The sequence below is a fragment of the Coregonus lavaretus genome, assembly GCF_964263955.1.
Source record: "Coregonus lavaretus genome assembly, chromosome: 26".
In the NCBI taxonomy this organism is placed as follows: domain Eukaryota; kingdom Metazoa; phylum Chordata; class Actinopteri; order Salmoniformes; family Salmonidae; genus Coregonus; species Coregonus lavaretus.
The window spans coordinates 31,521,310-31,547,646 of record NC_140013.1 but is presented as its reverse complement, the minus strand read 5'-3'; the positions used below and the strand labels follow the sequence as shown (position 1 = coordinate 31,547,646).

The 26,337-nt window shown below is 46.1% G+C and overlaps 1 protein-coding gene across 1 annotated transcript in view; it reads right to left on the bottom strand.

Moving 5' to 3' along the window:
- Positions 1–1,489: 1,489 nt before the first annotated feature.
- Positions 1,490–26,337, bottom strand: part of LOC311101845 (chloride channel protein 2-like) — a 169,727-nt gene continuing 144,879 nt past the window's right edge. Inside the window, exons 18-23 of the mRNA XM_084143056.1 lie at positions 24,500–24,617; positions 21,548–21,618; positions 12,752–12,790; positions 8,795–8,899; positions 6,261–6,347; positions 1,490–1,821 (exon numbers count right to left, since the gene is read on the bottom strand). Coding sequence (XP_083999182.1) covers positions 1,612–1,821; positions 6,261–6,347; positions 8,795–8,899; positions 12,752–12,790; positions 21,548–21,618; positions 24,500–24,617 — 630 coding nt within the window. The 3' untranslated portion in view covers positions 1,490–1,611. The remainder of the gene's footprint in view (positions 1,822–6,260; positions 6,348–8,794; positions 8,900–12,751; positions 12,791–21,547; positions 21,619–24,499; positions 24,618–26,337) is intronic.

Below are 26,337 nucleotides of genomic sequence, written 5' to 3'. Positions count from 1 at the left end.
TTAATCAAACTTGTTCTATTTGGTCTGACCTTATTCTGATCACCATAGTGTTACTGGACAATGAACAATTTCATTGGCGATGTGAACCAGAAAGCTACCCTGGGTTCTATTGAAGAAAAACACCCTAAAGCAGCAACTTAAATAACAGAAAAAGCTTTCATTCTGTCATCTTTCAGCCTTCCATTCACTCTCTCTCTTCCCCCTTTCTTCTTCCTCTCTTCATCCCTCCCTCTCTTCAAAACCTCCATCCCTCCCTCCCTCTCTAGCCCAACACACTCAGTCAGGGTTATTAAGAGCTATATTTAGAGAAAACCCTCTTCTCTTGGAGTGTGCAGACTGGCTCGTATTAAAACCTGTGTGTGTGTATATGTGTGTGTGTGTGTGTTTGAGGCCATGTTTTCTTAAAGAGTTCACAGCATGTGTGTTGAAGCATGCTGAAAGGTATTGTGTTTACACATGCTTTCACCACTCTACAGAATACCTACATACATACTGTACATCTGTTTGCATAGAGTAGACTATTATCTCACCCAGACTCACTAATGCAACACAGAGAAAGAGAGAGAGAGTGGTGAAGATGTCTCCCAATGTGAGACTAGAACAGTATGTGGTTCTCTCTACGGAGGCAAGGTGAAAAAATACAACAAAAACATACAGAGGTGCAGTGAAATGTGTTGTTTTACAGGGTCAGCCATTGTAGTACAGCACCCCTGGAGTAAATTAGGGTTAAGCGCCTTGCTCAAGGGCACTGACAGATTTTTCACCTTGTCGGCTCGGGTATTCAAACCAGCAACCTTTTGGTTACTGGGCCAATGCTCTAACCACTAGGCTTCCTTCCATACGTATTTACAGTTCCAGGTCACTAAACCAGATGGGAACAAAATAGAACATGTGTCTGATAAGATTAAAATCACAAAGTAAGAAAAGCAGAAGGTTGGTTTCGCTACCGCCTTTGTCTAAATACAGACAAACCAATACGTCCATGCACTCAATACATACACTCACACTAACATCCATACCGGTACACAAGCCTATCCTCTTATCACCGTTGAACCGTCTGAATATGGAAGACTGGTCAGAAAGAAACGTTTACAGGTCCACAAAATGCAAACAAACTTTGAATATTTCCTCACCAATACCCAAGTCAGCAAAAAAAAAAAAATGCTATCCCTTTTATAGTCAAACAACATTCTATACATTTTGTTCTGACCACCTTTGTTAAGCAGTGATACCTTAACCCATCTCGCCTCTCCCCTCCCTAACACCCAGATCTCTTCTGTTCTGGTTGGGGTGAGAGCAGGGTGAGTCCATCCCTCCACCTTAAGAGTTGAGTAAGTGCAGGGCCCAAAGGCCCACCGGGAGGAGGGGTAAAGGAGAGAGGGATGGAGAGGAAGGTTAGGAGAGGAGAAAGAGGAGGAGGAGATAACTCTATATTCCAGAATTAAATATTGATCCAAGCCCTGAGGTTGCAGCAACGGTTGTTTTTTTTGAGGCGGGGGCGTCTACGCTCCTCCTACTCCTCCACCCTCCTCGCCAACACACCCATCCCCATCCCCATCCTCATCCACCTGTCCCCATACACCTGTCAACGTCCCCCTGTCCCCATCCCCCTCACTGGGACTTCTCATCAGAGTCAGAGGCCAGGTGCTCCCGGGGGAGGGACATGGACTTGTGGCGGTCCCACAGCTTGTGGAGCTCTGTGGCTTCGTTCTCGCTATTGCTGCTGCTGGTGCCGCTGGTGCCGCTGTCCCGGAAACTGGACAGAGGGGGGCGCACCTTCACCCCCTTCACCGCCACAGAACCCTCGATGGCCTTCCGCAGCTACAGAGATAATACAGGAAGAGTCAGTCAACAATCCAAACCCAACCCCTAGCCTGTTAGGGACTACGGGTCACAGTTATTGAGTACCAGTCAATTTGGGATTGAAAATAAGTAAGGCTTAGTATCAGAAAGGACAGTTCAATCTGTACAGTGACAGTGTTATCAATGTGTAGACCAAAGCAGAATGGTGAGGTTTAACCATGGCAATATTACAGGGTGGTTGCTATGGTGATTCTAGGTGATAATATAGGGAGTGTGGCTATGCTACCATGGTAATAAAGAAGGCTTGGGCCGTATACCATATACCGGGGTATTTGGAAATGGCTACGGGATGGTTTTTCAATACCGTCAATATCATTTAAACTATTTCTTTGAAGTTTTTAAATAAATGTGAATATTTGTAGCTACTTTTTAAGTAAATACCTGCTGTCAACTTATGCAATACTTTAAGAGATAGAAGATTGCGTTCTTCATTTCACCGGTCACAATTTTTCATTATGAATTTTTCATTATGCTTACCGGTAGTCCCCAGTCACGTGGTGTTTGTTTACAAGCACAAAACGACGAGAGACCGGAGCCTTGTGTGTCTCTCACTGTTGTGCAGCATGCGCCAGGTAATCTAGTTACAGTATGGAATTCACAACTAAATGTTTGCCAGCTAGATATCTTATAGCTATTAAGTTAACTGTCTGAAATGTGCTAAATGCTCTGCAGTTGTGCATTTGGTTTGCAAATTTAGTAGCTAGTTAGCTATCTAACTACGTAGTTAGCTTCTTCCAAAATCAAGCTTCTCTTGGTAACAGCAGAGAAACCCCTCCTGGATCAAGACCCTTGCTGTTTAATATTTGTTTTGTGTGTGCAGCTAAATGTGAATAGCATTTTTTTGTTACTTGTATAACTTTATGAGCTGGGTTGTCTGTCTTGCAAATACTTTAGGTCAGAGACTGTATAAAACGTTTGCAATGCGCTCGTTAGCATTCTCTATGGGATTTGACATGTACTTGTTAGCATTGCTAACCTTCGGATTACAAAGGCTCAGTGGGGTATTACCGAATATCCCGGTATGGCACAAGGTCGGTATGAAGGTATGACAATCTGGTTACTGCCCAAGCCTATAATAAAGTAAAGACGGACACATTTTATGGTTATGGAACTCAACATTTATTGGACCAAACAACAGCCCCGATCAGACGTCATGTCATACTCTCCATCCCTCTCATTCCCCAGCCATGACAGACGTCTGGCCAACAGCTGTTTCTAAGCAGAGACTCAGGTTGCACACACACATACACACCCTCCCCTGTGTATCCAGTTATCAGGAGGCATAAGGAGAGCTGAATGCAGTAGTACTATGTGACAGAGACAAGAGGCGAGGAGAGGAGAGGCGAGGAGACGAGGGGAGGTGAGGCTTATCTCACTGCTGTTTTTGTCTGCTTGTCTAATACCAAATAAAAGGCCTAAATGTCAGCCAGTGGAACAACACTGTGCTTAGCAAAAATCTCCCATTTTACAAAGACAGAGTGTTTCTGCCTGTTTTGTTTGTGAAAAGAGCAAGAGAGAGAGAGAGAGAGAGAGAGAGAGAGAGAGAGAAAAAAAGAGACAGAGGAGAGACTGCAAGGAACATTAACCAGTAATTTGTCTCACTGTCTGTCACCAATTGAAGGGCCAGAAAGAGAGGAGCTCATTAATGTGGACTGTGTGTGTGATGGTGGTGACAGTTCCCTTTGAGTCAGTCAACTTCGGTTCAACATACACGACATGGCCAAAAGTATGTGGACAGTCTTTCAAATTAGTAGATTCGGCTATTTCAGCCACATCCGTTGCTGACAGGTGTATAAAATCGAGCACACAGCCATGCAATCTCCAGTGACTTTCAACATGGCACCGTCATAGGATGACACCTTTCCAACAAGTCAGTTCGTCAAATTACTGCCCTGCTAGAGCTACTCCAGTAAACTGTAAATGCTGTTATTGTGAAGTGGAAACGTCTAGGAGAAACAACGGCTCAGCAGTGAAGTGGTAGGCAACACAAACTCACAGAATGGGACCGCCGAATGCTGAAGCGTGTAAAAATAATCTGTCCTCAGTTGCAACACTCACTACCGGATTCCAAACTGCCTTTGGAAGCAACGTCAGCACAAGAACTGTTCGTTGGGAGCTTCATGAAATGGATTACCATGGCCGAGCAGCCGCACACAAGCCTAAGATGACCACACGCAATGCCAAGCGTCGGCTTGAGTGGTGTAAAGCTCGCCGCAATTGGACTCTGGAACAGTGGAAACGCGTTCTCTGGAATGATGAATCATGCTTCACCACCTGGCAGTCCGACGGACGAATCTGGCGGATGCCAGGAGAATGCTACCTGCCTGAATGCATAGTGCCAACTGTAAAGTTTGGTGGAGGAGGAATAATGGTCTGGGGCTGTTTTTCATGGTTTGAACTAGGCCCCTTAGTTCCAGTGAAGGGAAAACGTAACGCTACAGTATACAATGACATTCTAGACGATTCTGTGCTTCCAACTTTGTGGCAACAGTTTGGGGAAGGCCCTTTCCTGTTTCAGCATGACAATGCCCCTGTGCACAAAGCGAGATCCATACAGAAATGGTTTGTCGAGATTGGTGTGGAAGAACTTGACTGGCCTGCACAGAGCCCTGACCTCTACCCCATCGAACAACTTTGGGATGAATTGGAACGCCGAGTGGGAGCCAGGCTTAAACGCCCAACATCAGTGCCTAACCTCACTAATGCTCATGGCTGAATGGAAGCAAGTCCCCACAGCAATGTTCCAACATCTAGTGGAAAGCCTTCCCAGAAGAGTGGAGGCTGTTATAGCAGCAAAGGGAGGACCAACTCCATATTAATCCCCATGATTTTGGAATGAGATGTTCGACGAGCAGGTGTCCACATACTATTGGCGTACCATGGGGGGAGTTGTACTCTCATGACTTCGGTTGAAGGAACTAAAATCATGGCTGACAGGGCCAATGAAATCCGTTGGGGTCTGATGGGGCAAGATTCCATTTCCCCACAGTATGTTGTACCGAAGTTGACTGACTGAAAGGTAATGTAACGTTATGACCAATGTTCCCTCTAAGGTGCGCGCGTGAGCGGCTGCGCACTTCCTCCAGGACTGCTGCACAGAAAAAATGCCATGCTGGGCAGAGACGCAAGTTTTTTCTGTGATCGAATCAACATTATATCAAGCCCCTTTTCAATGCAACAAACCAAAACAAATCTAACTTTGCAAGATTGAGTCTGTGATTTTGTTGTAGGCAGAGACAGAGCGCAACGGAGTAGAATTCTATTGGCAGCGGTAGGCCACTAGCGGTCTTTCAATCACCCGCGAGTGAATGCGCTTTTCAGTCCAGATCAGAGCCGCACGTGTGCGCATTTGTTGATATTCTTTGCTAGTTAGCCAGTTATTAGCCCAGCTTTATTGGTCAGCAATGGGGAATTACTGCTTCCTACAAGAGCACAAAACGTGTAGGCTACATTTCAAGCGGTCTTTGAAAAACCAGTCAGGTAAAAAGCTTATGTCTTAATTAAAGGGGCAGTGTTGTATTTTGAGACAGGCTCTAATATGCAAATAAGCCAATAGGCAGTGGGGTAAGGGTATGGTAATAATAATTATCTGTATGGTAATAATAATTAATTATATTTTTTAAAGTGTTTTTTGCATCATACAATGCAATTTACAGTCTCCTATTTGGCCCATGGTGTTACAGGCCAAGTAAAAAATAATAATGTAAAAACGTTTTTAAAAGTCTCATGCAATGTAGGCCTGCATTGAACACCATATATAGGCTACTGTAGGCTATATCATAGAAGCTATTTCCATGTGAAAATAATATGGGATTTGCTCCATTGGTTTTGTTGGTAGGCCTACATTATGCTCAAATAGCCACAATAGCCTATTGGCTACTGTCTAAAACTGCGCCGGAAGATGCACAAAATTCTCAATGTTCAAGTTTCCGTCCCCAGAAAATGTGAGGGAACATTGGTTATGACTATAAGTACTGTTCCCTGAAGAAGGGAAACGAGATAAAACACCTGTTTGGCCCCACACCGTACGTTCCTGGCCTTTGTGAAGAGCGGTATTCAATTGAAGGAATGAATCCGAGCCTCACGCATATCACCTGTGGAAGGCGGGGCTTCCAGCGAGGCGCAGATTTCATTGGCCTTGTCAGGCCTGATTTTAGTTCCTTCAACCGAAGTCGCAAGAGTGCGACTACCCCCATAGTATGTTGTACCTCGTTTCCATCCTTCAGGGAACAGTAGTTATAGTCATAACGTTACGTTATGCAGATGATTGTGACAGTGAGGAAGATGATGGACATTGTTATGACGATGGTGGCTGTCATGATGCTGTAATTGATGATGATGATAATGCGACAGTGTCATGTTGATGTGGTCAACTCCAGGTGATCCGTGTCACTCACCTCTTTCAGGGAGACCACTCCGATGAGTCGTCCGATGCTGGTGACATAGGCATGGTCCAACCCAAGCAGAGAAAAGATGGTGTGGGTCTGGGGACAAGAGAAGAATACACTTAGAAACCAACTGCTAGAACACTTAGAACCAATATTTAGAACACTTATAACCAACTGCTAGAACTGTTAGAATCAATATCTAGAACAGTTGGAACGAACGCCTTAAACCGCTAGAACACAACCAACCATAGATTCCCTTTTGACATTCCTTTAGAGACATAGCCTCCTGTGAAAATCTTAGAGCAGCTATTAAACTACAGCAGTTAGAACAGTCAGCTCAGTGGTCACTGGAGAGCTGCATGGTGTGCAGGCTCCTTCCTCATTCAACTAATTAAGTAATCAGCAAGTAATCAAAAGTAATCACCTTGATTAGTGTAATCAGGTGTTTGAGCACCACTGAGCTAGATTGTTGGGAAAGGTACAACATCCCTACTGATATTGTAAACTGCTAGAACGTCAAGTGAACCACACAGACAGCAGCTTGAGCCTAAACCCAAATCACAGGGAATAGAACAACCTTAGTCATTTAAATATTTCATGCAATGGGAGTTTTCCATTACAATGTACCAGGAAACAAACAAACACAAACATACTGCAGCATGGAACACACATCACCCAGACTGACAGATGCAAGAGAACAAACATGAGTGTCCATTAGATACACACGCCTACACACACACACACACACACACACACACACACACACACACACACACACACACACACACACACACACAGGACAAAAATCCATCAAGCAGTAAATTGTCTGAATTGATGCAAAAACGATAAATAGAACGATAGGTTTATGAGAATGTGTACCACAGTAAAAAAAAAAAAAAGATATTTAAAAGGTCCAATGCAGCTGTTTTTTAAAATCTCAATATCAAATAACTTCTGGGTAACAATTAGGTACCTTACTGTGATTGTTTTCAATTAAAATTGTCAAAAATAAACAAAAAATAGCTTCTTAGCAAGGAGCATTTTTTTGCTAGGATTGTCTGGGAGGGAAAACTGAAAACTAGCTGTTATTGGCAGGAAGGCCAAAACTCTATCCCACCAAAACAGGCTGAAATTTCAGGCTGTCTTTTCTAACACAAAGTATTATTCCAACCTCATAATATGTATATATAAATACAATGTTTTTGACTGCACTGGGCCTTTAAACTACTACTACTAGTTTCAGTGGTGGAAAAAGCAATCAATTTTCATACTTCAGTAAAAGTAAAGATACCTTAATAGACTCAAGTAAAAGTGAAAGTCACCCAGTAAAATCCTACTTGAGTAAAACTCTAAAAGTATTTGGTTTTAAATATACTTAAGTATCAAAAGTATACATAATTTCAATTATTATTATATATTTTTTTTACAGATAGCCAGGGGCACACTCAAACACTCAGACATCATTTACAAACGAAGCATTTGTGTTTAGTGAGTCCGCCAGATCAGAGGCAGTAGAGATGACCAGGAATGTTCTCTTGATAAGTGTGTGAATTGGACCATTTTCCTGTCCTGCTAAGCATTGAAAATGTAACGAGTACATCTGGGTGTCAGGGAAAAGGTATGGAGTAAAAAGTACATTATTTTCTTTAGGAATGTAGTGAAGTAAAAGTTGTCAAAAATAGTAAAGTAATGTACAGATACCCCAAAAAACGACTTAAGTACTTTACACCACTGACTAGTTTGATGGATGTACTACCATCAATTGTCCCATTAACAATCACCCATATTAGCAAACGTATTTAATTATAAACTTCACATTTCTCTAGTATAGGCTACTTATCGTAATGAACGACATCAGCAAAATGCCTGTGATAAGTGATCGATATGGTCGGTTTCGATCCTTTTCGGATTATGAATGGAGGACATTAGGCCTGCCAGGCAAGTGAGAATGAGAGTGTGTGTGTGTAAAAACGCTCTGTAGTGTGTATGTATGTGAGTGTGTGTGTGTCTATGTGAGTGTGTGTCGCAGTAGGAAAACTAAATCAACACTGCTCAAAAGCCTCCCCTGTGTGTGTGTGTGTGCACATGCGCTTGCAATGCAGTGGTTATAAGAGAATTAACACTGGACTATCCATCTACAATACTCTTTGTACAATATTAATTCTGGAGCTATTTAGTCAAAAGGGGGTTGTACTGAGCAGTATGACAGACAGACAGACAGACAGACAGACAGACAGACAGACAGACAGACAGACAGACAGACAGACAGACAGACAGACAGACAGACAGACAGACAGACAGACAGACAGACAGACAGACAGACAGACAGACAGACAGACAGACAGACAGACAGACAGACAGACAGACAGACAGACAGACAGACAGACAGACAGACAGACAGACAGACAGACAGACAGACAGACAGACAGACAGACAGACAGACAGACAGACAGACAGACAGACAGACAGACAGACAGACAGACAGACAGACAGACAGACAGACAGACAGACAGACAGACAGACAGACAGACAGACAGACAGACCTTATGTAGTGAGGTGCGCTCCACCAGTTGGAAGGGGGCGGGGTCGATCTTGCAGTTGTCAAAGTTCACCTGCTCGTCAAGCTGGTTCTCCTCCCACTCTGCAATCTGCAAACCCGAGGAAGAGGAGGATGAAGAGGAGAGTGGAGAGAAACATTATAGAAGTACTCAAACCCTCTTAGACACATAGAATACTTAATTGGTCTTTACATCCATGGTGATGAAAGAATGGATATGGATTTTATCTTTAATTCAGTAAGGCATTCATTAATATTTCAGAAGACAAAAACATTCCTTTTGGAATAATGTATAAATTAACGCCTTAAACTCCAGTGATTGTTACCTATATGGGCTTCCTCAAATGTAAATGCTAATAGCATAGCAAATATGAGAGTGATATGCATAATAAGCATGGTATCAGTTGAAAGGGAAACACCTGAGATTAAAGAGATTATGGAATAATGTTCAGAACAAAGGTGAGAATAAAACAGTTAAAGCGCTTATCAGTGGAAACATTTCAGACTATTTAAATTGACGTACCACCAAGCATTTCAGCTTTAATCTAAAATCCAATTGTTCCTAATATCAACCAAATAACTTTGCAAAACCCAACACTAATCTCAATCCCTCTCCTACCCCATTCAATAGACGGTATATATACACACTACCAGTCAAAAGTTTGGACACACCTACTCATTCAAGGGTTTTTCTTTATTTTTACTATTTTTTACATTGTAGAATAATAGTGAAGACATCAAAACTATGAAATAACACATATGGAATCATGTAGTAACCAAAAAAGTGTTCAACAAATCAAAATATATTTTATATTTCAGATTCTTCAAATAAATCAAATCAAATCAAATCAAATCAAATCAAATCAAATCTTATTGGTCACATGCGCCGAATACAACAGGTGCAGACATTACAGTGAAATGCTTACTTACAGCCCTTAACCAACAGTGCATTTATTTTAAACAAAAAAGTAAGAATAAAACAACAACAAAAAAGTGTTGAGAAAAAAAGAGCAGAAGTCAAATAAAGTGACAGTAGGGAGGCTATATATACAGTAAAATAAAGTGACAGTAGGGAGGCTATATATACAGGGGGGTACCGTTGCATAGTCAATGTGCGGGGGCACCGGCTAGTTGAGGTAGTTGAGGTAATATGTACATGTGGGTAGAGTTAAAGTGACTATGCATAAATACTTAACAGAGTAGCAGCAGCGTAAAAAGGATGGGGTGGGGGGGCAGTGCAAATAGTCCGGGTAGCCATGATTAGCTGTTCAGGAGTCTTATGGCTTGGGGGTAGAAGCTGTTGAGAAGTCTTTTGGACCTAGACTTGGCACTCCGGTACCGCTTGCCGTGCGGTAGCAGAGAGAACAGTCTATGACTAGGGTGGCTGGAGTCTTTGACAATTTTGAGGGCCTTCCTTTGACACCGCCTGGTATAGAGGTCCTGGATGGCAGGGAGCTTTGCCCCAGTGATGTACTGGGCCGTACGCACTACCCTCTGTAGTGCCTTGCGGTCAGAGGCCAAGCAGTTGCCATACCAGGCGGTGATGCAACCAGTCAGGATGCTCTCGATGGTGCAGCTGTAGAATTTTTTGAGGATCTGAGGACCCATGCCAAATCTTTTTAGTCTCCTGAGGGGGAATAGGCTTTGTCGTGCCCTCTTCACGACTGTCTTGGTGTGTTTGGACCATGATAGTTCGTTGGTGATGTGGACACCAAGGAACTTGAAGCTCTCAACCTGTTCCACTACAGCCCCGTCGATGAGAATGGGGGCGTGCTCAGTCCTCTTTTTTTTCCTGTAGTCCACAATCATCTCCTTTGTCTTGGTCACGTTGAGGGAGAGGTTGTTGTCCTGGCACCACACGGCCAGATCTCTGACCTCCTCCCTATAGGCTGTCTCATCGTTGTCGGTGATCAGGCCTACCACTGTTGTGTCGTCGGCAAACTTAATGATGGTGTTGGAGTCGTGCCTGGCCATGCAGTCATGGGTGAACAGAGAGTACAGGAGGGGACTGAGCACGCACCCCTGAGGGGCCCCCGTGTTGAGGATCAGTGTGGCAGATGTGTTGTTACCTACCCTTACCACCTGGGGGCGGCCCGTCAGGAAGTCCAGGATCCAGTTGCAGAGGGAGGTGTTTAGTCCCAGGATCCTTAGCTTAGTGATGAGCTTAGAGGGCACTATGGTGTTGAATGCTGAGCTGTAGTCAATGAATAGCATTCTCACGTAGGTGTTCCTCTTGTCCAGGTGGGAAAGGGCAGTGTGGAGTGCGATAGAGATTGCATCATCTGTGGATCTGTTGGGGCGGTATGCAAATTGGAGTGGGTCTAGGGTTTCTGGGATTATGCTGTTGATGTGAGCCATGACCAGTCTTTCAAAGCACTTCATGGCTACAGACGTCAGTGCTACGGGTCGGTAGTCATTTAGGCAGGTTATCTTAGAGTTCTTGGGCACGGGGACTATGGTGGTCTGCTTGAAACATGTTGGTATTACAGACTCAGTCAGGGACATGTTGAAAATGTCAGTGAAGACACTTGCCAGTTGGTCAGCACATGCTCGGAGTACACGTCCTGGTAATCCGTCTGGCCCTGCGGCCTTGTGGATGTTGACCTGCTTAAAAGTCTTACTCACATCGGCTACGGAGAGCGTGATCACATAGTCGTCCGGAACAGCTGGTGCTCTCGTGCATGCTTCAGTGTTGCTTGCCTCGAAGCGAGCATAGAAGTGGTTTAGCTCGTCTGGTAGGCTTGTGTCACTGGGCAGCTCGCGGCTGTGCTTCCCTTTGTAGTCTGTAATAGTTTTCAAGCCCTGCCACATCCGACGAGCGTCAGAGCCAGTGTAGTATGATTCAATCTTAGACCTGTATTGACTCTTTTCCTGTTTGATGGTTCGTCGGAGGTCATAGCGGGATTTCTTATAAGCGTCCGGGTTAGAGTCCCGTTCCTTGAAAGCGGCAGCTCTACCCTTTAGCTCAGTGCGGATGTTTCCTGTAATCCATGGCTTCTGGTTGGGGTATGTACGTACGGTCACTGTGGGGACGACATCATCGATGCACTTATTGATGAAGCCAGTGACTGATGTGGTGTACTCCTCAATGCTGTCTGAAGAATCCCGGAACATGTTCCAGTCTGTGCTAGCAAAACAGTCCTGTAGCTTAGCATCTGCGTCATCCTTTGCGTCATAGTCACCCTTTGCATCTGCGTCATCCTTTGCGTCATAGTCACCCTTTGCCTTGATGACAGCTTTGCCTATGTGTTATATCATAGTTTTGATGTCTTCACTATTATTCTACGATGTAGAAAATAGTAAAAAATATAGAAAATCCCTTGAATGAGTAGGTGTGTCCAAACTGTTGACTGGTACTGTACATATAGACGTATTAGCGTTTTAGACAGAGCTTCGGGGCACTGTCGGTTCGCCATCTATATTCGCCGTATACACACATTGCCCCGGGTCATATTAGTGTGTAGCCCATACTGTTTGGACACTACAGACAGAAGTTGGCAGCTTGGCTGTATCGACTTCCAACGAGTCCCAAGACGCTTGTGGGGGTCGTAGAGTCTCCTCTTTCCATAGAGGGGTCATAATAGTTTGTAGGCCAAACCGTTCGGACGCTACAGACAATTATGTGAGAAGGCCGATTTTCGGGATGTCTTATGGTCTGACAAACACCGCTCTAGCTCTGTCACCTTTCACCGCAGGGGGCGCGGACATTGACTTTAGAGGGTTAAGGCTAGGTTGCTTCCTGTTTTATTTGGCTACACAGTGTCTAGCTGTGGTCTCTGGTGCAGAGATAATAGATGCCCATAGAGATTCCAGCTTTGATAAGGCTATTCATACACAGTGACTTATTATCCCCCTGATACCCAATCAATACACTGTAGCATACTGAGAGAAAAGGGAGAGAAAAGGGAGAAAGAGGGAGAGAAAGTGTGTAATAGGGTCTCACCTCTCTGATGGTCATGTCATCATCCACGTCGAAGTCATCCTGAGAGGAGAGGGACAGGAAACAGATCAACACACTTACACTGCAAACACACACACCAAAAAGACTTGTATGCACGCCCGCACACAAACGCTACAGACAAGCACAACGTCTAAATGACAGTAAATAACTTGAAATACAAACCCAATGACACACAGTACACTCATACTACAAATAAAACACTTGTCCATGTCATGGCCACATAGCGGTCAAACTGAACACAGTGACAAAATGGGAGTGATGATGGCTACAGTTTGGATACAGGGGCCCGTGTAGCTCAGTTGGTAGAGCATGGCGTTTGCAACGCCAGGGTTGTGGGTTCGATTCCCACGGGGGGCCAGTATGAAAAATTTATGCACTCACTAACTGTAAGTCGCTCTGGATAAGAGCGTCTGCTAAATGACTAAAATGTAAAAATGTGCCGGGTGGGCCTGAAAATCTGAGAGAGTTCTACAGTGCTGAGTGTGTGTGTGTGTGTCAATGTCAAAAGGTGTGTGTATAGCCCAATTTGGAAAGGATACGTTTTACTGGGGGAGCTCAGGTAATGTAATTATGTGCACGAGCACAAATCACCACATTCGTAATTTTAGTCCTGTCCGAATCTGCCATGTCAGTCATTTTTACTTGGCAGGAAGATTATTTTCCCAGCCCCAAAAACCTAGTGTTTTTGGTCAAACTCCCAGGTCCACTGATAACACCTGTCCCGTGCGAATCATCATCCCTGTTTTTTGAGGGATATTACAGAGTTTAACAGGTGCTGCATCCAGTTTGGGTAAGAACATGGGAACAAATTGATGCTTAAAACAAAGTGCTATACACGTAGCCTACAGATTAATTATCAGTTTTGTCACAAATCAACTTTCCTAGAGCCATACTTCTCTTTTAAAAGATGAAGTGGACGATATTGTGCCAATGAATTGATAAATTGCCAAATATGTCAGTTAATTAAATGTCTGCATAGGTTACAGTTCATGGTTCTTATTGATATGCATTATTACTTTCTCCGAACTGAAGGCCATTGGGTCAATATCAGGGTATCCCTAGACATTTGAAATCTCGTCACACCTAGAAGAGCCTCAAGGCTTCTGTCAAAACGGTCAATTTTGAATGAGGAAAAAAATTATTACAGGTGCAGTTTGGCCAAACTGATCCCGTCTGAATCGTCCACTGGAAAAACGGACATGCTGGGGTAATAATTACATGGAAAAACCAAAAACCCGCAGACACTCTGCCCTCCGTGGAATGGGTTTGACACCCATGTTCTATAGTAATACTAGTCCCCGTGTGAATAGGGATTATGTGTGACCTTAGTGTAATAAAAGTGTGTATTTAGTGTGCCTGTGTTTATCAATTTCTCTCCATCTACCTCTACACCTGACCCCTCTCCCAGCCTCAGGCCCTAGGGGATGATGGGAGCCCTGAGCTCATTTATCCACCCGCCTGCAGTGGCTGACCTAACTATAACCCTGGAAAAAGTTGCCGTGGGTCCCGGCCCATCAAGGTGACCTCCCTACTATAGAATTATGCAACCAGAAGTCAGATGTGTCTGGAGTTGACAACAACATCTCCACTCACCACTGACACCAACATGGACTGACAGTCCGCTAGCACTGCATTTTACAGTCCTGTTTCCACTAGTTTTTACACATTTAGCAGAATTCAACACATTGGTTACTACCATGTACTCTAAGTAGATATATACGGTAAGTTAAAATAAAATAAAGTGCTACTGACAAACCTGTACACCTCTCCAAAACCAGGGCACTGCACAGATGAGAGGTGTGAGTGTGTGTGTGTGTGTGTGTGTCTGTCACGATCGTTTATAGACGGGACGGACCAAGGCGCAGCGTGATATGCATACATGTTTATTAACGAATAAACACAATGACAAAACAATAAACAAACGATACGTGAAGTCCAAGGTAGCACACAAACAACATACCTTACACGGAACAAGATCCCACAACCCACTAGTGCCAATAGGCTGCCTAAGTATGGTCCCCAATCAGAGACAACGAGCTACAGCTGCCTCTGATTGGGAACCACACCGGCCAACATAGATCTACACATACTAGATCTAAACATAGAAAATCAACATAGCAAAACACAACACAGAAAATACACACCCTGACTCAACAAATACGAGTCCCCAGAGTCAGGGCGTGACAGTACCCCCCCCCCCAAAGGTGCGGACTCCGACCGCACAACATAAACATAACAGGGTAGGGGCCGGGTGGGCATTCCGCCTCGGAGGCGGATCCGGCTCCGGGCGTGACCACCACTTACTCTCCACCTCCCTGTTGCGCCCCTGGTCTGGTCTGGACCTCGGCGCGCTGCTTCCCCTCTCCTTCCTCCCACGAAGTACCAAGCCCTGTCTGAACCCTGGTGTGGGAGACCCCGAACCTGGAGAGGGGCTGACATCTGGGTCTGGACTGGAACCGCTGACTGGAGCTGGACCCGACGACGGTGGAGCGAACTGCTCTGGCTCCGGAGTGGAGCCGCTGACCGGAGCTGGATCAGGCACCGGTGGAGCGGACTGCTCTGGCTCCGGAGTGGAGCCGCTGACCGGAGCTGGACTGGACCCCGGTGGAGCGGATTGCTCTGGCTCCGGAGTGGAGCAGCTAACCGGAGCTGGATCAGGCACCGGTGGAGTGGACTGCTCTGGCTCCGGAGTGGAGCAGCTGACCGGTGCCGGACCAGGCACCGGTGGGACAGGCACGGGCCGTGCCGGACTGGACACACGCACCACTGGCTTGGTGCGAGGAGCAGGAACAGGCCGGACCGGGCTGGCGACGCGCACCACTGGCTTGGTGCGAGGGACAGGAACAGGCCGGACCGGGCTGGCGACGCGCACCACTGGCTTGGTGCGAGGGACAGGAACAGGCCGGGCCGGGCTGGCGACGCGCACCACTGGTTTGGTGCGAGGGGAAGGAACAGGCCGGGCCGGGCTGGCGACGCGCACCACTGGCATGGTGCGATGGACAGGAACAGGCCGGACCGGGCTGGCGACGCGCACCACTGGTTTGGTGCGAGGGGCAGGAACAGGCCGGGCCGGCGACGCGCACCACTGGCTTGGTGCGAGGGGCAGGAACAGGCCGGACCGGGCTGGCGACGCGCACCACTGTCTTGGTGCGAGGGCCAGGAACAGGCCGGACCAGGCTGGCGACGCGCACCACTGGTTTGGTGCGAGGGGCAGAAACAGGCCGGGCCGGGCTGGCGACGCGCACCACTGGCTTGGTGCGAGGGGCAGGAACAGGCCGGACCGGGCTGGCGACGCGCACCACTGGCTTGGTGCGAGGTGCAGGAACAGGCCGGGCCGGGCTGGCGACGCGCACCACTGGCTTGGTGCGAGGGGCAGGAACAGGCCGGGCCGGGCTGGCAACGCGCACCACTTTCTTGGTGCGAGGAGCGGGACTGGGTTCCTTTATTAACCCCCGCTCCTTCTGCTGCCTAACCAGCTCCTCTCGCCGTGCCTCTACACCTTCCTTCTCCCTTTTTGCCTCCTGTAGCTCCTCCCTCTGACCTAATAACTCCTGCTCCCTCTGAACCAATAGCCCCCGTAACATGGTGGCCTCCTCTCCTAACTTGCAGATCCGCCCTGTCACTGCCTCCTGCTGCCTCGTCGTCCACACCGTGTGCCCCCCCCCCCCAAAATGTCCTTGGGGTGCCTCTCGGGTCTCCGTCGTCGGCACTCCTCTTCCCGTGAGGACTCCTCCGGGAGCCCCCACGAGTTAGGGAACAGATACTCGTCGTCGTCGTCATCCTCCGACTCCTCAGTGTAATACTGTTCCCACTCCTCTTCCCACGGTCGTAGGGACCCAATCCGAAACCCAACCGGGTGCAGTGGTCGGGGCTCTTCTCTATCGCTCCCCGACCACCCCTTTAGCCCCCCCAATTTTTTTTATTGGGGCTGCTTCTCGGGCCTCCTCCTCGGCCGGCTTCCGTGTTGCCGTTGTTCCTCTCCTGCCTGGGCATATACCTTCGCCCATGGCCCTTTCCCTGCGAATATCTCCTCCCATGACCACAATTTGCCCACCTGTGACATCGCTACTCGCTCTTCCTGGGCACACTGCTTGGTCCTCGTTTGGTGGGATCTTCTGTCACGATCGTTTATAGACGGGACGGACCAAGGCGCAGCGTGATATGCATACATGTTTATTAACGAATAAACACAACGACACAACAATAAACAAACGATACGTGAAGTCCAAGGTAGCACACAAACAACATACCTTACACGGAACAAGATCCCACAACCCACTAGTGCCAATAGGCTGCCTAAGTATGGCCCCAATCAGAGACAACGAGCTACAGCTGCCTCTGATTGGGAACCACACCGGCCAACATAGATCTACACATACTAGATCTAAACATAGAAAATCAACAAGCAAAACACAACACAGAAAATACACACCCTGACTCAACAAATACGAGTCCCCAGAGTCAGAGCGTGACAGTGTCTGTGTCTGTGTGTGTGTGTAGAAGAATCAGTTTAATACAGAGACGTAGTTGTTTGATACAGAACAGCTACCACCTGCAGTGTGTTTTTGGGAGAGAGACAGAGCAGGTGAGACTGTACATGTAAAGTATATGCTTGTATAAAGATGAGCTAGTCTATTAAGTGAGCAAATATGCAGGGGCGGTGTGGATATGTGGAGACGCAAGAGTGAGTGTATGAATGTAAGTACCAAGGGTAGTGTGTTTGGGTAAGTATGTGTGTGTGTATGGAAGAATGAGTGTATGTGGGTGTGTGTCTGTGAGTGAATGAGTGAGTGAGTTAGAGAGAGAGAGAGAGAATTCCGGTACAGTCCTCCACAGGGTGAGAGACAGGGTGTGTGTCCAGCCCTCGCAAGTGAGTGACTGGGTGAGAGACAGTGTGTGTCCAGCCCTACACAGTGAGTGACTGGGTGAGAGACTGAGCGTACTGAAGCTGTATTGCTTGCTGTGCTGCTTCCACAGAGTGATTAGAGAGCAGCATCCCTCCTCTCTTCCCTCCCTCCACCCTTTCCCAAGTGATCAAATCTCTCCCTCCATCCTGTACATCCTGTAGGAATTAGCCAATCAGAGCCTGGGGTCCGGGTCAGCAGGGAATAGGGTGACACAACCACCCAATCACATATGCCTCGGAGATATACACTGAGTACACAAAACATTAGAAACACCTTCCTAATATTGAGTTGCACCCCCTTTTGCCCTCAGAACAGCCTCAATTCGTTGGGGCATGGACTCTACAAGGTGTCGAAAGCTGGCCCATGTTGACTCCAATGCTTCCCACAGTTGTGTCAAGTTGGCTGGATGTCCTTTGGGTGGTGGACCATTCTTGATACACACGGGAAACTGTTGAGCGTGAAAAACCCAGCAGTGTTGTAGTTCTTGACACACTCAAACCGGTGCACCTACTAACATACCCCGTTCAAAGGCACTTCAATCTTTTGTCTTGCCCATTCACCCTCTGAATGGAACACATACACAATCCATGTCTCAAGCCTTAAAAATCCTTCTTGAACCTGTCTCCTCCCCTTCATCTACACTGATTGAAGTGGATTTAACAGGTGACATCTCTCTCCCCCTTCCTCTTGATCTATCTATCTATTGATCTTTCTGCATCTGTGTGTGTCTGTCTCTTAATCTAATCTAAGTCCTCTGCTCCATCCCTCAGTGTCTTGACCCCCAGTGTTGGTCCACTGCAATCCACACATCCAACTACTCAACAGACTTCAATTCAGGTCAAGCCAACAAAGTAACACACACACCCGCTGACAATGCCATTCCCTGTGTGATTCTAAAGGCGGATAATAAATCTGGACAAACACAACGTCCATTAATAAGGCATGAAACCCCTCAGTGATGTGTTGTCTGGTCTGCTCTCGTCAAGAGGAGGAGAGAAATAATTAGAAAACGCTGAGCTCTTAAAGGCTGGGATGGAATACTCATGTAATTTACCCTGCGTCAATATTTCACACTGGATACAGAGAGGTAGGAGGGAAGGCAGGAAAGAAGGTAGACCGGAGGGTGAAGGAGGAGGAGGAGGAGGGAGGAGGAGATGGGGAGGAGGGTGGGGAGGAGGGAGGAGGAGATGGGGAGGAGGGTGGGGAGGAGGGAGGAGGAGATGGGGAGGAGGGAGGAGGAGGGAGGAGGAGGTGGGGAGGAGGTGATTAGGAGGGAGGAGGAGATGGGGAGGAGGAGATGGGGAGGAGGGAGGAGGTGGGAAGGAGGAGATGGGGAGGAGGGAGGAGGTGGGAAGGAGGGAGGAGGAGGTGGGGAGGAGGAACGAGGAATGAGGAAGGAAGAGGAGATGGGGAGGAGGTGGGGAGGAGGGAGGAGATGGGGAGGAGGAGATAGGGAGGAGGAGATGGGGAGGAGATGGGGAGGAGGGAGGAGGAGATGGGGAGGAGGAGATGGGGAGGAGGGAGGAGAAGGTGGGGAGGAGGGAGGAGGAGGTGGGTAGGAGGGAGGAGGAGATGGGGAGGAGGAGATGGGGAGGAGGGAGGAGGAGGGAGGAGGAGGTGGGGAGGAGGGAGGAGGAGGTGGGGAGGAGGGAGGAGGTGGGGAGGAGGGAGGAAGAAAGGGATGAAAAGGAGATGGAAAGAAAGAGGAATAGTGACACAGAGGGGTAGAGAAAAAGAGGGGAAATTAGAGTAATTTAGAGAGAGAAGGGGACTGTGAACTACAGCTCAGGGGGAGAAAGAGAAGTAATAACTTGATTTCTTTCAGATGCTGGGGTGTACAGTAGTTTAGTCGGAAGTCTTGAGAAAATAGTTTAATACATTTGTTTCTGAGTACACACACACTCCCTCTGAATACTAATAACTATAATCAACACTAAAGGTAGTTGTGTCTAATTAGCTCATCAAAGCTTTATTATGACTAATATGTCTCTACTTCACCCAAACATCCAGATCATCAATATTGTAGCATTAGGTTTAGGCTAGGCACATTTTGAATTACTAATATTACACACACTGTTTAGAATGGATCTCTATCAATAGTCTCTTTCTATCTTAAAAATACTAGACTTTTCTGAATGTGTGTGTGTGTGTGTGTTTGTGTCTGTGTGTGTGTCTGCGTGTGTGTGTGTGTGTGACTGTGTGTAGAACGTAGATAACATGCTCACCCCAAAATAAATCTAAGCTGGGTGGTGGTTTCTAGCGAATGAAATCCACGTGATCAAGAGGACAGCGATCAAATGGTTCAAGGTTTTACTTCTACATATATGATGAACGGATGATTTTATGACATATGGATACATGTAGCCTATGGATATGAGATCAAATCTATGTTTAATGACATAAAACCTTTCCCTATTTAATTTCCAGATAGCTGTTCTCTTGACTATTTATGAATAAAACAATAATTACCATTTTATATTTTGTCATGGGGCGTAAATGCAACATTTTATCATGGTGTAATTCAGAATTGGGCGGTTGTTTCATGGATGGACATGCGTCACTGTTTGACCGTAGCAGTGTTGGTAACTGGACAGTGTATTTTGGTTTATGGTTTGCTTGGTGTTTGTAATTGTAATTGCTTTGCCATTGAACAGGAGGACTAGAACTGCCCGTCTTACCAACATGATACATCTCTGATTTCTGCTAATAATATATGCCATTTAGCAGACACTTTTATCCAAAGCGACTTACAGTCATGTGTGCATACATTTTACATATGGGTGTCCCCGGGAATCAAACCCACAACCCTGGCAGTGCAAGTGCCATGTTCTACCAACTGAGCAACACACCTCCCCCCACCCCACTCCCATCCCATCCCATCCCTCACCCCCCTCCCTCTATCCCTAGTATAACTTGTGTCCTCATGACAAATGGTATGAAGAACTACAGCAGATGAACAAGTGGGAGGGGTTTGGTTCTGTGGAAGGGCGGACTGTAGCGCTCCAGGCCCCACCCACAAACCAGTAGAAGGTCACTGATTGGACGCCTCTAATGACATGGCTGATGATGGACAGCGTAGCAGCATGCTTTGGTTGAACCGCCACATCCCTTAAGTTGACCACAACTTAACCACACCACCCTGACCGAGGAAAGACCACGTTTACAAACCGTGTCTGTGGTCCAGTCTTTTGCGGTTTAGGGTGTCATAGCTATAGGGGCGGTCGAGTTCTCCATGACCCCTACTGACCTCTTGACCAATCAGTTTGCATTCTGACGATGTTTGCATTCAGTTTGCGTTCTAACAGCCAATCAATCAGAAGAGGAGGACTAGGGGTCAGAGGTCAGTAATGGTTCACAGACAGGGAGGAGGACGTTCAACACATTTGGCTCGATGGCACAGATCACAGTCCATCGGCATGGATTAGCCCTGCAGCGGATGGCGATTGGTTGATTGGATGGCTGACCAGTTGCTGGGCAGTTTCCCCAAGCATTCCCGGCATTCTTACCACGACGGAAATCCTGACACGCTTGGGTGGCCTCCTAAACTCAGGAGTCGCAGAGCTCGATGCAGTGCCCTCTATGTTGATGTTGACATTCTTGTTCTTCCAGCGGCCAAAGACAAGAACAATATTAACACAACGCATCCGCAACGCTGGGCAAACGCTCACCCCACCACTCTCAGAAACAGACACTCGAGTCTCCCAACTCAAGTGGTTGTGTGGAGGTGTCACTCAGAGAGAGTGGAGAGCAGGACTAGGCAGGAAGAGGTTATGTGTAGGAGAGAGTTGGGAGATTCTGAGCTTGGAGGAGAAGGGTAGGAGGTAAGGGGAGTGTGTGTGAGTGTGTGTGTGTTTTAAAACAGGTGTCTCACCTCCAGGCCTTCTGTCTCAGGGTTGACACAGAAGAGGTTCTTTAAGGCGCTGCTAGAGTGGTCCTGTGGACCTGAGAGAGAGAGAGAGAGAGAGAGAGAGAGAGAGAGAGAGAGAGAGAGAGAGAGAGAGAGAGAGAGAGAGAGAGAGAGAGAGAGAGAGAGAGAGAGAGAGAGAGAGAGAGAGAGAGAGAGAGAGAGAGAGAGAGAGAGAGAGAGAGAGAGAGAGAGAGAGAGAGAGAGAGAGAAAGAGAAAGAGAAAGAGAGAGACCATTGAAGTGGCTCTAAGTAAATAAATAAGTTTAATAGTTCTTAAAAGTCTAAAAGTCTAAGCCCTTGGGGGGACAGGGGGCGTGGGGCTGGTCATACTATGGATCATTTAGCTAGTTGATTTTGAAATGTAGGACCCCTTTAGGTATAAAGAAATATATATAAAGAAATTACTTGATAAAATATTGAATCTGGCCTTCACAAAGACACGGCGGATGGAACCAAATATCTCAAATTTGGACTCACCAGACCAAAGGACAGATTTCCACCGGTTTAATGTCCATTGCTGTGGATGTATTTCAAGGCCTACCTTCAAACTCAATGCCTCTTTGCTTGACATCATGGGAAAATCAAAAGAAAATGAGCCAAGTCCTCAGCAAATAAATTGTAGACCTCAACAAGTCTGGTTCATCCTTGGGACCAAACGCCTGAAGGTACCACGTTCATCTGTACAAACAATAGTACGCAAGCATAAACACCATGGGACCACACAGACGTCATACCGCTCAGGAAGGAGACGCGTTCTGTCTGCTAGAGATTAACGTACTTTGGTGCGAAAAGCGCCAATCAATCCCAGAACAACAGCAAAGGACCTTGTGAAGATGCTGGAGGAAACAGGTACAAAAGTGTCTATATCCACAGTAAAACGAGTCCTATATAACGACATAACTTGAAAGGCCGCTCAGCAAGGAAGAAGCCACTGCTCCAAAACCGCCATAAAAAAGACAGACTACGGTTTGCAACTGCACATGGGGACAAAGATCATACTTTTTGGAGAAATGTCCTCTGGTCTGTGAAACAAAAATAGAACTGTTTGGCCATAATGACCATCGTTATGTTTGGAGGAAAAAGGGGGTAGCTTGCAAGCCGAAGAACACCATCCCAACCATGAAGCACGGGGTGGCAGCATCATGCTGTGGGGGTGCTTTGCTGCAGGAGGGACTGGTGCACTTCACAAAATAGATGGCATCATGAGGAAGGAAAATAATGTGGATATATTGAAGCAACATCTCAAGACATCAGTCAGGAAGTTAAAGCTTGGTCGCAAATGGGTCTTCCAAATGGACAATGACCCCAAGCATACTTCCAAAGTTGTGGCAAAATGGCTTAAGGACAACAAAGTCAAGGTATTGGAGTGGCCATCATAAAGCCCTGACCTCAATCCTATAGAAAATGTGTGGGCAGAACTGAAAAAGCATGTGCGAGCATGGAGGCCTACAAACCTGACTCAGTTACACCAGCTCTGTCAGGAGGAATGGGCCAAAATTCACCCAACTTATTGCGGGAAGCTTGAGGAAGGCTACCCGAAACGTTTGACCCAAGTTAAACAATTTAAAGGCAATAATACCAAATACTAATTGAGTGTATGTAAACTTCTGACCCACTGGGAATGTGATGAAATAAATAATTTAGACCATTCTCTCTACTATTATTCTGACATTTAACATTCTTAAAATAAAGTGGTGATCCTAACTGACCTAAGACAGGGAATTTTTACAAGGATTAAATGTCAGGAATTGTGAAAAACTGAGTTTAAATGTATTTGGCTAAGGTGTATGTAACTTCCGACTTCAACTGTATCTGAAGCATTTATTTGGGCAGCAATTTCTGAGGCTGGTAACTCTGGGGCTTCCATTCCTGTGCCGGTCCTCATGAAAGCCAGTTTAATCCTAGCACACATGACTGTAAGTCGCTTTGGATAAAAGCGTCTGCTAAATGGCATATTATATTATTATTATATATAGCGCTTGATGATTTTTGCGACTGCACTTGAAGAAACTTTCAAAGTTTTTGAAATGTTCCGTGTTGACTGACCTTCATGTTTTAAAGTAATGACGGACTGTTTTTTCTCTTTGCTTTTTTGAGTTGTTCTTGCCATAATATGGACTTGGTCTTTTACCAAATAGGGTTATCTTCTGTATACCACCCCTACCGTGTCACAACACAACTGATTGGCTCAAACGCATTAAGAAGGAAAGAAATTCCACAAATTCACTTTTAAGAAGGCACACCTGTTAATTGAAATGCATTCCAGGTGACTACCTCATGAAGCTGGTTGAGAGAATGCCAAGAGTGTGCAAAGCTGTCATCAAGGCAAAGGGTGGCTATTTGAATAATTTTGATTTGTTCAACACTTTTTTGGTTACTACATGATTCCATATGTGTTATTTCATAGTTTTGATGTCTTCACTATTATTCTACAATGTAGAAAATTGTAAAAATAAAGAAAAACCCTGGAATGAGTAGGTGTGTCCAAACTTTTGACTGGTACTGTATATATTTATTTGGGTAGGCACAAAACTACCTTCATCCTTCCATTATTTTCTTTAAAACCGGTACCAATTACCTTCAGACTAGTCCCCTGACATTAGTGGGGGTCGTAGAGTGGATACCATCATCGTGTTCATGAGAGTCTCCCCTTTCCATAGAGTGTTCATAACAGACGTTTTCGTGAGAAGACCGATTTTTGGGATGTCTCATGATCTGACAAACACCGCTCTAGCTTTGCCACCTTTCACCGTAGATGCGGAAGAGCAATGTCGGCGATGCGGTGGAAAAAAAACAGCCAGCTTAAACTGACACCGGTGCGTCAATCGACTCTATGGAGTTAAGGTCTGACCGAGGGTTTGTGTGTGTGTGTGTGTGTGTGTGTGTGTGTGTGTGTGTGTTTGTGCTTGTGCTTACTTGTGGGCATGGGTATCTCAGTAGGGCGGTCCACCACAGAGGGTCTCTTCAGGGCAGGCTTCAGTGGCTTCATGGAGGGGGTAGGGGTGGGACTGAAGGAAGACTCCTCTGTGGAGATCTACACATACACAGTTACTATACACTCTGAATACATTTAATCAATAGTACAGTACATGCTGTACCTACAGTGCCTTCGGAAAGTATTCTGACCCCTTGATTTTTTCCACATTTTGTTAGGTTACAGGCTTATTCTAAAATTGATTAAAAATCATATTTACATAAGTATTCAGACCCTTTACTCAGTACTTTGTTGAAGCACCTTTGGCAACGATTACAGCCTCGAGTCTTCTTGGGTATGATGTTACAAGCTTGGCACACCTGTATTTTGGGAGTTTCTCCCATTCTTCTCTGAAGATCCTCTCAAGCACTGTCAGGTTGGATGGGGAGCATTGCGGCACAGCTATTTTCTGGTCTCTCCAGAGATGTTCGATTGGGTTCAAGTCCGGGCTCTGGCTGGGCCACTCAAGGACATTCAGAGACTTGTCCCGAGGCCACTCCTGCGTTGTCTTGGCCGTGTGCTTAGGGTTGTTGTCCTGTTGGAAGATGAACCTTCGCCCCAGTCTGAGGTCCTGAGCGCTCTGGAGCAGGTTGTCATCGAGGATCTCTCTGTACTTTGCTCTGATCATCTTTGCCTCGATCCTGACTAGTCTCCCAGTCCCTGCCGCTGAAAAACATCTCCACAGCATGATGCTGCCACCACCATGCTTCATCGTAGAGATGGTGCCAGGTTTCCTCCAGACGTGACGCTTGGCATTCAGGCCAAAGAGTTCAATCTTGGTTTCATCAGACAAGAGAATCTTGTTTCTCATTCTCTGAGAGTCTTTAGGTGCCTTTTGGCAAACTCCAAGCGGGCAGTCATGTGCCTTTTACTGAGGAGTGGCTTCCGTCTGGCCACTCTAACATAAAGGCTTGATTGGTGGAGTGCTGCATAGATGGTTGTCCTTCTGGAAGGTTCTCCCATCTCCACAGAGGAACGCTAGAGCTCTGTCAGAGTGACAATCAGGTTCTTCATCACCTCCCTGATCAAGGCCCTTCTTCCCGATTGCTCAGTTTGGCCGGGTGGCCAGCTCTAGGAAGAGTCTTGGTGGTTCCAAACTTCTTCCATTTAAGAATGATGGAGGCCACTGTGTTCTTGGGGACCTTCGATGCTGCAGAAATGTTTTTGAGATCTGAGCCTCGACACAATCCTGTCTCGAAGCTCGACGGACAATTCCTTCGACCTCATGGCTTGGTTTTTACTCTGACATGCACTGTCAACTGTGGGACCTTATATAGACAGGTGTGTGCCTTTCCAAATCATGTCCAATCAATTGAATTTACCACAGGTGGACTCCAATCAAGTTGTAGAAATATCTCAAGGATGATCAATGGAAACAGGATGCACCTGAGCTCAATTTCGAGTCTCATAGCAAAGGGTCTGAATACTTATGTAAATAAGGTATTATCTTTTTTTTTAATCTTAAAAAAAAAAACATTTGACAAAGATTTCTAAAAACCTGTTTTCGCTTTGTCATTATGGGGTATTGTGTGTAGATTGCTGAGGACTTTTTGTTATTTAATCAATTTTAGAATAAGGCTGTAATGTAACAAAATGTGGAAAAAGTCTAGGGGTCTGATTACATTCCGAAGGCATTGTACATCCCCTGTACACATTCCACACACATCACTGTAGTTTCGTTTGGAGAAATGGTCCCACTGTGGGAAGGTATTCAGTGCGACAGAATGATCCAATAACAAGTTATACTTACAGGCAAACTCCCTTACTGACACATTCACAT